The sequence below is a fragment of the Psammomys obesus genome, unplaced genomic scaffold (assembly GCF_907164565.1).
Source record: "Psammomys obesus unplaced genomic scaffold, mPsaObe1.curated_primary_1811, whole genome shotgun sequence".
Lineage (NCBI taxonomy): Eukaryota > Metazoa > Chordata > Mammalia > Rodentia > Muridae > Psammomys > Psammomys obesus.
The window spans coordinates 7311387-7325023 of record NW_026596147.1 but is presented as its reverse complement, the minus strand read 5'-3'; the positions used below and the strand labels follow the sequence as shown (position 1 = coordinate 7325023).

At 46.0% G+C, this 13637-nt stretch overlaps 1 protein-coding gene across 5 annotated transcripts in view; it reads right to left on the bottom strand.

Moving 5' to 3' along the window:
* Irf2 (interferon regulatory factor 2) overlaps positions 1–13637 on the bottom strand; it is a 101676-nt gene that overhangs the window by 56936 nt on the left and 31103 nt on the right. The window contains exon 1 of one of the 5 annotated variants that reach the window (XM_055593536.1): positions 11375–11517. The exons of the other annotated variants lie outside the window; for them this stretch is intronic. Coding sequence (XP_055449511.1) covers positions 11375–11395 — 21 coding nt within the window. The 5' untranslated portion in view covers positions 11396–11517. Of the gene's footprint in view, positions 1–11374; positions 11518–13637 lie in introns of those variants that run through there. 5 annotated transcript variants of the gene reach the window in all.

Here is a 13637-nt window from a genome sequence, read left to right as displayed (position 1 = left end):
CCCTCTCCCACTTGTATGACCTTTTTCACATCTCTGTGCTTTTTGTCGATCTTCGTCATTTAAAACACCCTCAAAAGTAGTGCTTGAGTACTGTGTTGTGTTTCTCTAAGCATACACACACACACACACACACACGGCCATGCACCACACACACACACACACACACACACAGAGCTGTATGTATGCTGTATGGAAAAAATACATGTAACCAGACAAGCTTACTCAAGAGACTCAGGCATGAGTTATATCAGCATTATATATGTTTGGATGTGAATTAATTTGGTTGTTGCTGTTTTGTTGTTGTTGTTCTGTTTATTTTTGAGACAGGCTCTTTCTATGTAGCCCTGGCTGCCCTGGAACTTGCTATGCAAACCAAACTGGCCTCAAACTCACAGAGATCTGCTTGCCTCTTCCTCCTGGGTGCTGGGATAAAAGGCGTGTGCCACCTTGCTCAGTGATAATTCACTATTAGTCACCAGGGTGTGCTAAATGAGGCACCATAAAGCATAAAGGCTAGATATATGCTAATGAAGATGTCCTACCAGAGTCTCCCTATACGCTGATGTCATCGTAAGAACGAACTGAAGAAGACAATGCAGCCACTCCTGATGAGACCTAATTGACTAGGGTCAGAAGGAAGGAAAAGAAGACCTTCCCTATCAGTGGACTTGGAGAGGAGCATGCATGCAGAGGGTGGAGGAAGGGAGGGATTGGGACAGGAGGAGGGAGAAAACCACAGGGGGGAAACAAAGTGAATAAAGTATAATTAATAAAGAATTTTTAAAAAAGAACGAACTGAAGACACAGACATACACAAAAAAAGCAACAAAGACTTGGCGAATATTCCTCCCCAACTAAGGAATTCCTAAGGCTTCCAGAATCTGGAAACAAACAAGCATGGAGCATCTCTCTCCTCAATCCTTCAGAGGAAGCAGGCACCTTGATACATACATACAGACAGACAGACAGACAGACACAAGAACCAACACAGGAAGGAGAAAACACAAAGACTTCAGAGGAAAAGGACAGCAACCAGTCAACAATAGTGAGGACTCAGGAGACCAGCCTGACCCTACAGGTCCTGGAAGGGCATTGTGCAACAGCTCTAATGCCAGAGAGAAAACTAATAAGCTCGTAGGTCCCTGGATTAAGGCCTGAGAAGCCAGGATCCAGATGCCCTTTTAATGTTTACATATGAGCTGCCTGGGTGTTCGGCGGCATCCTGCCATGTCTGGTCTTTCTGGCCGGCAGATCTTTTCCATGTATCTAATTGCCAGGCCATACTGCTTCATCTGTCTGTTGGCTCATCACTAAACAGGCATTCAGTTCAGCCCGGAGTCAAAGTTTATCTCTCTAGCCACGATACGATAGCTGATAGTTTGTTGGCTTTGTCCCTCAAAGGTTCCTAGGCTATAAACTTGGTTCCTAGTGTGGTAGGGTGAGGCGGTAAACCTTCAAGAGGCAGAGTCCACGGCTAGGCTATGGAGCCTCCAGTGTCCTGAGTAGATTCATGCTCTCTCTGGAACAGGTTAGGTCCTAGGGGATTGGATTTGCTCCCAACTGAATGGTGGTTGTGAGGGAGCTGGAAAAATGGCTCAGTGCTTCAGAGCGCCAGCTGCTCTTGCAGAGGACCAGAGTTTGGTTCCGAGCACACACACAGCAGCTCAGAAGTCTGCAGCTCCAGTTCCAAGGAATCTGATGCCTTCTTGTGGCTTCTACAGACACCGCAGGCAGGCAGGCAGGCAGGCAGGCAAATACCCACACACATAAAATGAAAATCAATCTTGCAAAGTGGGGTGCTTTCATGAGCAAGCCTTGCACGTCCCCTAAAACCTAATTCCAAACACCCTCTATCACTGTGGGGTCCGCTGTAGGAGGCCTCTCTACCACCTCCATGTGCCTGAACCTCCAGAACTAAAAACCTTTTCTTCATAAAGACCTAACCTCAGGTGTTCCGATTCAGGAACACCAAGCAAACTAAGACATGTGAATAAACATGTAAAAACACTTAAGAATTTTCTAAGATATATATTTGTTCTTTTCTTCCCACTGCATACAACACACGTTCTAAGACTATCATACACTGTAGTTGAAGGGGAAGAATCTTGTTCTTTTGGCTCTTTCCCCTGAGGATTCAGTTAGCCCTACATTCTAACAGAAGTGTCCTAGTATCTCTAATAGCTGCCTCTAAAAAAGTGAGGACATTATCTTTGCTTTTATAATTATCTACAAAAAAAAAAAAGAGCTAAATTTCTTCAGCCAGGGCTGGCTCATGGGGGAGGGGGGGACCCGGGGGGAGGGTAAACAAAAGTAGAAATAGAGAACTAACTGCACAAAGCTTCCCCCTGGCCACCACATCTGGACCAAGGCGCAGGTTCTTACCTTTGAATATGAGGAAAGGACTTTATGGTGTCTTTCGGGCAACCTCGCTACCCTTGCACTGTGAGCACAGCTTAAGTAAAATTAAGAGTTACTTGAAGGCAGACAATGTAACTGTAATCCTGGCACTTGGGTGGCAGAGGCAGGTGGGTTTCTGTGAGTTCCAGGCCAGCCTGGTGTACAGAGAGTCCAGGACAGCCAAGGCTAAGCGGAGAAACACTGTCTTGAAACACTCCTCCCCCCACCCCCAAAAGAGCAGACAATGTAACGCTGTGACAGCTGATCCCATGATCAATCACTAAGATGGCTCCATGACAAGCCGCCTATGCCACGGATGCACAGGATACATGGATGGCTCCCTGCCCACGTGGGACAGTGCCAATGGCAGCACTCCACTCAGCACAGCGTGTGATTTAAAACTTCATGACTCTTTATGGAATCTTACACTTAATATTTTCAGAACTCAGCTGACCCCAGGGCAACAGTAAACCACAGGAAGCAAAACCCACGATGAGGCAGAACTACTGTTTGGTTGTCTGCGCATGAAGCCATGCCAGGTACTCGTAGTGTTAACATGCCGCGAGCCGTCCCCATGAAGTTGACAATGCCATCATGCTGATCAGTGCCGTTGGCAACCATGTTTAATTTCCGGCTAAATAACTGAGACTTGGCTCTTCAGACAGTAATACAATTTTACAATGCTATTTACAATAGTAATACCATTTTCTGCTGTGCCAGGTATTGACACTAAAGTTTTGTTCAAGTCTCTTATTTAAATATTGTAGCCCTGGGAGACAGGGACTTGATGAGGACAAACGTAGGCCTACAGAGGGGTAGGTTGGAAAACTGCTGAAAGGCAGCCTGCTCTGGGAGCTGAGATTCTAAGAGGTCTATGTGATGGGGAAAGCCAGACTCTGATTCTTCCTCTAGGAAGCCCTTAGTTAGGAGGGCTTCTCTATTTGTCCTCCCTTCCTTCCCCGGTTTCTCTTTCTTACACACCATCAGCATACACATCTTCCTAAAACACAATAGAGATATCTAAACATCCCAGAGTCACATGCCGACTCCTGGGAGAAGACCCAGAAAATACAAACACAGGTCTTTAGCAGATGTAACAGTGTACAAAGACACACAGACCAAACGCCATCAGGCATTTATTTCAGACAGTCTCGCAATATGGACCAAACTCTCCTCAAGCTCACAGAGATCCACCTGTCTCTGCCTCCCAAATTCTGACTGAAAACCTGAACCACCACCCCTAGTCCTCAGGTAGTTTTTAAAACAGCTTTGCCTAAAATGTTTGGGACAGGCACAGGTGGAAGTTTTTGTCAAATAAACAATTTAAAATTTTTAATTATAGACTTAATGGATGTCATTAAAATTAAGAACTCAATGGATGGGCCTAAAAATACCTTGGATCCCGGAGTGGGGAGGATGAGGAGATCATATGTGGGTCAAAGGTAATATACAGAATGAAGCTGGAAGATAAAAACATTTAAGAAGAAGAGCATAAACTCCACAGAGAAAACACTGTAGAGTTTAAAATACGGGTAATCTGAAAGTCTACGAAGAGAAAAAGAGCAAGGAAAAACAATTCTTCAGAAGACCATACCAGACATTTTCTAATCTCACATTAGAAGCCATTAAAACCTCCAATGGGCAAACACAGATAAAAACCACAGCTAACCCAAAACCAGAGAAAATTCTAGAAAATACACCCAGGGACCAAAGACTCGTTACCTTCAGAAAAGCAAAATCAATCACAAAACATGCAGGTCCATAAGCTCACTGTTCCACAGAAGCAATGGCAAACAAACTCTTAGAAAGAAGTCTTTGGCCAGCATGGTTTAGTAGGCAAAGACCCAAGCTCCCAGCCAGATAGCTTGTTTTCAGTCCCCACAACACCACGATGGAGGGAAAAAAACAGCTCCTAACAAGGGGTCCTCTCACCTCCATGCATGCATTGTGGCTGTGCGCACACACACACACACACACACACACACACACACACACACACACACGGGGGGGGGGGGAGGATGATGCAAAAAAATAATTTTAAAGAAAAGCATTAAAGGAAATTGACAGCCTTATGAATCTTTTATTCCTTCAAGAATAAAGGTAAAATCAAGGCGTTTTTATTCAGACAAAAACTTACAGAACACCCTATAACCCCAGCACTTTAGGAAGCTAAAGCAGGAGAGTTAAAATTTCAAGGAGAGCATGGATTGACTCAAAGACAAAGAAACAGAGAAAGAGGGAGAAATTAACATGAAAAACTCACAGCTGTGTTACTTTGTGGAATTTTCTATACACAGTTCATGAGCTCACTATAATCTGAATCATAGCGGACAGGTACAAGCCAGATGTGAGGAAGCCAAGATAGGAACTAAATTACCAAGGGCCGAGCTAAGTTTGAGTCTGTGTCCTAGAAGCTGACAACAGTCATGTCATGCCCTAGTTCTTTACCGCTACATCGTTTGTTTGTTTGTTTGTTTGTTTAATTTTTTTAAGTGCTTGTGAAGGTTCTTGTTACATACCAGCCCTGCTGGCAGAGCCAGGGACCCAGCCCACTGGATGCCATGTCTTCAAGGCATATGATGTTTGGGTGTCCGGTTCCCCTCGACAGATAGTTTTTAAAACATGGTCTTACAGGGAGCTGTGCCAATTGCTGCAGTGGGGTTGGGGGTGCTCAAAGATAGGTAAGAGGTGGCCACTACCCTTGGGGAACTCCTAAGTTAGCTGAGGATGTGAAGACAGAGAGCATACAAAGCTAACTAATAATTCTGTAATTATCATTATAAAACGAGGCAGTGGAGACCAGAGAGCAGTCTGTGATTAGTTGCCAACTAAGTTAAGTAGTTCGTAAGGAATACATGAATCACTATTAATTGGATTTCCAAGGAAAGCATTGTGGCAGAGGAAGAGCATATTGGATGGGAGGAAATGCCTGGCCAGAGAGAGTTCAACACACAAGCTGGGTAAGATAAAAGAGGGTCAAAGCAGGGCCGAGAGGGGTGTGTTACTGATGAGGACAGAGACACTGACTCACAAACCGTTACCACTCACCGCTGGAGAAACGAGTCCTAGATACTTAATGCCAAACTTCAGTAGCACAGACAGCAGCCTTAACCATTAGATTATACTATTTCCATTTTAGAGACGAGTAAAAAGGAGCTGAAACAGACACTCATCCTAAAATAGCAATAATAAGTTAAAAAGAAGAGTTAAAAGACAGGGAGGAAGCAGAGGTGAAGAGACAGGAGGGCCAGGAAAGAGGGGGTGACATTCCCTCTGGAAATAGAAAGGGATAGATAGATAGATAGATAGATAGATAGATAGATAGATAGATAGATAGATAGGCAGACAGACAAATAAAAACTACTGTAAAGTTAAGGCACTATAACAGAAACTTCCAGTAGTAATTCATCCTTAGCTTGCAAAACTGCTTTCCCAAATCCGAGTTCGCTTCTCATATAATCCATACTCTTCACACTGACTGCTGTGAGCTTCCAGGCAACAGCAAGAACTTCCCCGCAGATGAAGAGTGAGCTGGAGCAGAGCAAAGAAAGTCTCCATGATTTCCACCACCATATTCATTCCGGGCCTTACTAGGCGCTGAGTGTTTCCCGTGAACACCTTCAGTTAAGTGCCAAACAAGCCACCTGAGGACAGCAGCTCATCTCCATCCTGGAGCCTACTTAGCCTGACCTAGGAGAAGCGGCAAAGCTCAAGTTCAAATCCAAATCTCTCTGCCTCCACAGGCCACTCCAGAACCCAGACAGCTCTCTAAGGCTCTATGCAGTCTGTTCCGGGGTTCTGTTGTTACTTGTTCCTGTTGAGATTGGTGTTCTTGGCTTATAATCAGCAAGTTTAACTTGATTTTAATGAACCGAAGTATAAGATAAAAAAAAAAAATTTAAGAGAGCACTACAAATAGAGCCAGCATCATTTGAAGAAACTTCCTTTTATTTTGTATCTTATCATCTATGGTGCTGTAGCATACTGATTGATACTAATACCATGGTTGATAGAGTTTTAAAAGAATTGCACTTAGACTGAACTGCCCCTCAACAGTGTGTGTGCACGTGTGTGTGTGTGTGTGTGTGTGTGTGTGTGTGTGTGTGTGTGTGGGCAGGGAGGGAGAGAGGATATTGGTGAGAAAAGAAGGCAAAAAAGGGGGGATACAGGGAAACAATAAATAAATAAATGAGTGAGTGAGTGAGTGAATGAGTGGATGAATCAATCAATCAATCCACCCTTAGAAGCCTATGGGTGACTGGGAGATAGAAAATAATATGCAAGAGTTCACAGGCATTTGCTTGCATAAAAATGGCATAATAATAACACATTCAGAGCTAAGACAACATGAGATAGTACATTAAGGAGGAGGTGTGAGACCCTCACACTTGGCTACGTTTCCTATTTCTCCGTCTGTGGCATTTGGGCGTATCACTCCACATAGTCTGGTGGGATCCTGGAGGAGCAAGTCAACCAATGCCAGTCATGAGACCGGGGAGATGTTGACATTTCAGTGGAGCAGCAGACAAAGAGGGGGAAGAAAAGCCTAGTGCCATCTACACCAATACAAAGCTGATTTCTCAGAGTTTTACTAAAGTTATTTTTACCTCATCATTCACTGTTTTATGAAACTCTCTAAAGGATGTACGTCAGACTCATCAAGGCATACATTTTAGGGGGCTGGAGAAACGGCTCGATAGTCCAGAGCACTCATTACTCTTCCATGACCTGATGGGCAGCCCATGGCCATCTGTAACCCCAGTTACAGAGACTGCGACGCCCCCTTTTGGCCACTACATGCACAGAGTGCACGTACACACTCTCAGGCACACACACATACACATAAAATACATTTTAAAAACAAGTGTCAGGCTGAGGAGAGGGCTCAGTAGTAAAATGATTCCCCTAAAAGCGTGAGGACCCAGTGAAGAGCCAGAGTCCATGTAAAAAAGCCATGCATAACAGCATTCATCTGTAGTCCCCAGCTCAGGAGGGAAACGGGAGGATCCCTGGAATTTGCTGGCCAGACAATCTAGACGAACGAGTTCTAAGTTCATAAGAGATCCTCTGTCAAGAATAAGGTAGATAAGGAAGATAGCCAATGGCAATCTCTGGCTTCCATATGCATGTACACACTGTTGCACACACACACACACACACAGAGAGAGAGAGAGAGATTGAGAGAGAACGAGTTTCCAGTCCATTGTTTTCTCCACAAAGTTAAAAGCAATCCAATCATTACTTCTATTACTTGGCCAAATGGCCACCCCCAAAAGCATCGTAAACACAGCCACCTTTTCAGCTGCGCATTTATCCCAGTCTCTAAAACTGCCATGCAGTACCATCACCTGGCGAACACTGAAAGAAAATCCCCTAGCCCCCATCTCCTAAGACTCTGCAGGGCTTGAAAACAGGGATCATGCTCATTATCCTGGTGTAATTTCGAGATGCTGCTAAGTGGGAAATCACCACCACTCAGTGCCCATTAATCTAATGGCCTGCAGCATCCCTGATGGTTAGCAAACATCTCAGATGAGTCACAGGGGGGGGGGTAATGGCGAATGGGGCGCGTTACTAATGGAAAACAAATGCACATGAAATTAAAATTCCAAAATGTCTTTATCACAGAACAGGTTTCCCGTGCTGAGAATCATAGAGATGGTCGTTTAGGATACCTGCTCTCCACACTGAATTATCTGATTAGGTGAGCCCTGGGTCCTTTTACAAGATTTGCAGAAGACACCATAGAAATTTTACAAAAAACAAAACAAAACCATGATGTCATCATCTCTGGGCACAGACTACTCTGGGACCCTATGTGGTTTGCCTTAGTTTCTGACCATGATGTGTACTGTTGTGTCAACACCGTGAACACACACCAAAAAACTGCCTTAGGTTCTCCATATGTATGCTCAAAAGACACTAACATACAGTCAGTTTGGGGTGTGACAGGTGACATACATTTGCCAGTTTAGGGTAGAACGGGTGACACGGTGGTCATCCCAGGAAGCTGCTCTTGTTCTAGCCTCATAAGGACAGTTCCTCTGCCAGAGAGTAAGCCTTGAAGATGAATGGAACTTTTGATGCTAGTGCTCATGAGTTTTGCTGAGAGGCCCCACAGGGCTTCAAGAGCAGCTCTGAGACAAGTGCTCAGACGCCCGGGGACAAGCGCCCCAACTGGAAGACAGCTAGGCCTCTTCTTCTACCTTTTGTACTTGACCTCACTCATTACCATTTCACACGCCCTCCCACCTGGGGCCACCTACTACTTCCGGGTTGCCCTTCGGCTGGCCACACCTTCTCCATCTCCACCAGGGCAGCCTGGTTAGCCATACTTCCTTCCTCACCCGGGTTGCCCAGCAACCCCGTGGTGGCCATTCTGCCTTCGGTCTGTTTCCACATTCTCCTTGGCAATCTCCCAAACAAGTCGATGGTGGTCGCCTACGTGTTTAGACAACTTTCCATGACTTTCCAACCGGCATCTTTCTGAAAAAGTCCAGACCTCTTACCATGACCTGTAAGGGCCCTTCCTGGGTCTTCCTAGGTCAGAATCATTTTAGCACTTTAGCACTCTAGAATCCCCTGCCCCAGCTCTGCCCATGGAGCTCAGCCTCCCCAACACGCTTTTCTATGACTTGACCTGGCTTTCATGCTTCCCCTCCCTAGAACACGCCTCTTGGCGCATTTCAACACCGTAAGCTCTACCACTTCCTCACTGCAAACGGGTCTCATCACCTGGAGACTCATTTGCGCATGCTAGACCGAATGAATGGTTCACCGCCACCGATCTTTCAAGGCCTCCTCAGGTCTCTGCTGCTTTTCGAATCCCAGCTCCTCCTCTGGGTTCTCACATAAGCCTTTTCAGCTTTCACCCTCCTCAAGCCTCTGGAGCTGGCGCTGGATTTGACGTACTGTAGCCCCTTCCCCACCTATAGCCCCTGCGGCACGAACTTCCAGTGTGGACAGGGGGTAAGATGGTGACCGCCTTGGTGGACCCAAGGTTGGCCTGCAGGAGTGCGTGCTCCTTACCCAAAGGGTAAATAAACAAGGGTCTGAGATGTCTGCTCAAATCCCAGCTCTAATGATCGGGAGCTCTGTAACCATGGACGCCTTGTTTAACCTCAAGTGTCTGCTTCTTCAGCCGCAAAGTAGAGATCACAGCAGCACCTTCATGCCTGTGAATGCACTGGGCACTCATGCTCTTCACGCCTATAGCCTTGCACAACACTGGTAAACACTTGGACTTGGTAGCTATTGTCAGTAAGAGTCTTCGGCTGAGTGTGGGGAAATGATGGAGCTGACAGCTGCTGGCGTTTGCAGGAGTTTGCAGGTCTAGACCTGGATCGTTTGCTTATTCACACTCCAAGGCTCCCACTTAGCCATAGGTCGTGTTCTAGGAGGATAAAGGAGGTGGGAAAATGGCTTCCTATTCCTTTATCCTGCCCCCTCTGGTGCCTTCCTGGAAACTACGGATGAGCAGAAATTACTCCACATCCTGACCAACCACGGCTTTGCTTCTGCAGCTTGCCCAAGGAAAGCCGTATTTCCCCACTCCCCATGTTCCAAAACACAAGTACCTCCCACCTCTCCAGCCCTTCTCCCCCATCCTTTCCTGAAGAACAGGATGAGGAAAGAGCCAGAGGGGTTTCCCCCGTTGCGATACTTGGAAACACTCTCCGGTTGCTTCACTGTGGCTTCCTTCCTAAAGCAGGGTCACCTGGCCAGTGCGCATGCTTCCAGGTTCTCGGAAGACTTGAAAGCAGAGGAGGAGGAGCATGCGCCCCGGCTGGCCCTGTTTCTGACTAACCTGGAGAGCTATTTCAGGAGCCTAAGTCCCACAGAAAGCTAATATTCCACCACCCTGATGTTAATTTCACACAAACACTTACTTAAGGTGTCGAAAGCCACCGAACGACCGGGCACCTTTTCCTATCTGCCCATCTCCACCTCCTGCCAGTTTGTAGGAAGAGAAACGTGAAGTTAGGAAGACATGATGAGGACTTCCCAAGAGTGCCAGATGCCCGAGCCTGAGAACGACTCCAGCCACTTTAACTTTGTCTGCCCCGTACTTCGCAATAGCACATTACTTCTTCTCTTGGCTTCCAGGGGAAACATTTGAACTTCCCCTCTCAAGAAAGTTTTTATTTTTAGGGCCAGCGGAGTTCCAACTGTTACCATGGTAGTTACTAATCTGATTACGCTACAAAATATTTGGATGCTAATATCCATCCAGTCATGTAATCCTGGCTCACAGCTAACATGACAGCTTGGGTTTTTGCTTTGAGACAGGGTCTCACTGTGTCACCATAAAGCTCAGACTGGTCTCAAACTCCTGATCCTCCTGGCTCAGTCTCCTGGGGATTATGCAATATTCAGCAACAGGGAACTTTGTTGGGTTTTGTTGTTGTTGTTGCTACTGAAGAACACCTTCGCGCTATGTAGTCAAGCATGACTTTAATCTGGTCCTCCTGCCTCTACCACTCAAACAGTAGAATTACAAAAGTGCGCCACCATGCCCAACAGCCTCATGCACCGAGGACTCTCCCAGCTGCTGGCCCACATCCCTAGCCCCAGTGTTCTAACCAGATTTTTAAAGGATTCTTTTTATCTTATTTATCCATGTGTGTACAAGTATGGAGGTGCAGGTACTTGGGTGCACACAAAGAGGCCAGAAAAAGTGTCAGGTGTCCTCCATCTCTACCTATTCTGTAAAATGCAGTCACTCCTTGACCTGGGGCTCGTGTCTTCTTGCTAGGCTGGAAGCCAGCAAGGTCCCAAGATCCCCTCGTCTCTCTCCCACTTGACCATGGGGCCCCAAGTGTACACAGCTTTGTTATATGGGTGCCAGGATGTGAATTCTGGTCTTCAGAATTGTTCTCCAAGCACTCTTAACCACTGACCATTTCTCTAGCCTCAACATGGACCGTCCTAATGTGTCATTACGATCTCCATAGGCCCCAGCTCTGTATTTACTCACCATGGAGTAGATAGTGGTCATAAAGCAGGGTGTAAGATGATCCTTAGTGGCTCAGCCCCCATGCCTCCAGGTTATCCCAGATCCCCAAAGGCAAAATGGGTAACAAGGAAGATCTCCTCAGCTCCTACGTGCCTGACAGTGTGCAGCGTGAGCCTGCAGCGCAAGCATCTCTTTATTACTATACTTTACCTGAGATAAGAACTGAGATTTTATATCTAACTTGGGCAATCAGCCTGTCACTATAAAACTCAATAGCTCCCTAGTCTTTTCTATTGGCTCCATAACTTAGAAACTATTAGACGGGTTGGGGTGGGGGAGGGGAGAACGCAACTTCCTCAGAGCTTATAATGATTAAATACGTAGCATAGCCTCTGGTCAGTAGCATTTAGTTAATAATGACTCATTTCCGCAGATGCAAAACTTACAATTAAAGACATTTAAGGGAGGCTGGGGGTGTAGCTCAGTAGTAGAACACTTGTATAAAAAACAAACAAACAAACAAACAAAAAAACCACAAGGCTCTGGGTTCGGTCCTCAGCTTGAAAAAAGCTCGGGGAAAAAAAAAAAAGCTTAGGAACACTATTTATAATCCTGAAGCATTTAAGTTGATTGGAATATCTAGACTCCAGGAAGATGTGTAAATAAAATGCGGTAGAGTGGAGTGATGAAATGTTGGGAATACGAAAGTGTGATTTGTATGGGAATACTCAAAACACTGCAGTGAAAAAGAAAGTGGAGGAAGAAGCTGTTTTTTTCAGCTGTTGAAGTAAGAGTCATGCACAAACTTCTGAGGGCCGTGTGCCACGACAGGCTCCTTCTTGGGCACTGTGAGAGAGGACAACAAAGCCAACGTCTTCTCTATTACTGACAGTCAAGCTGACCCATCCCAAGCGCCCCAGCTAAGTGACACTGGTGCTACTCAGGACACACACTTGGCTGGCAACTTGAACCAAGGGACAGTTGTCTGGCTTCAAACTGGACAGCTGGAGGATGGGGTCATACCCCAACGCTTGAAGTAGCCAGCACAGAAGGTGCAAACATTTCCTGAACGGAGTGAAGGCTACAATATCTTGAAGGCTGAAGCCCAGCGCCCTCAAAACGGGTGCTGGCCTGTGCTCACTCTAAGTCCTGAGTTTCCTAGACTGTTCTGACATGAGCAGAAAGACTGAACTTTAGGTGAGAAAGTAGGAATAATGGATCAATAGAGGACACCCTCCTCAACACAAGGGAAAGAGATTCCATCTCCCTGCCTTCCTCCCTTCCTGCCTGCCTCCCTCCCCTTCTCATGCAAATGACTTAGCCCACTCAGCAGAGTACAGCAGGCAGACACACGAGGCTGAAAAGGCTTCTCCAAAACTCCCAGCCCAACAGCAATCTCACCCACCAGAAACTATGGCATTTTTTGAAAAGGGTGTCTCTGCAGATGCACACACATTAAAAGGAGGCTATTCAGGATTAAAGTAGGCCTACCAGGGGAAGGAAGAAGGTTCTTTCCTTTTACTCTTCTAGACTCTTTGGCTGGGCTACAAATTAAGATGACATAACGCAGATTAACAAGAAAAAAGCCACATCTAAAACCCTATCTAAACCAGACACACAGGCATCCCACTGAATGTGAGACTCAAAAAAGAGGCGGGTGATGAAAGTGTAAACAGCACCCTGAGCTACAAAAGATCTGGGGCTCCTGTGGGGGTTGTGGTTACGAATGTATGGAGAAGTAAGTGTGTGGATGAAAACACTGTTAGCCAGATACAGTCCTAGGTAATAAGAGTGGCCATGACAACCCTTCTCTGATACTAACACTCTCTCTAATGCATATTTTTAGAGGTATATTTTGGGTTGCTTTTTATAAAAGCATTCGTTTCCCAGACCCACTTCTGTGCCTGAGTTTCTGAGAAACAGAAACAGGCTCATTCTTCAAGTCCCATATGATCAACGTCTTTCTATATAGATGACATCTGGACACTGACACACTCAAAAGGCAGAGAGAGAGAGACAGAGACAGGGACAGAGAGATAGACAGAGACAGAGGCAGAGACAGATTGAAATAATCCATCTCCAAGCCACAAAATCAAGACCTGCCAGCAACCACCAGAAAGAAGCCAGGAAAGGCGCCCAGCGGCTTCTCCCCTGAGGCTCTAGAAGGAAGCAACTTGGCCAACACCTTGATTTCAGACTCCTGGCTTTCAGAACTGTGAGAGGATCCATTTCTGTTGCTTTCAGTTGCACTGTTTGTGGTCACTGGCGTGTGAAATAGACACCG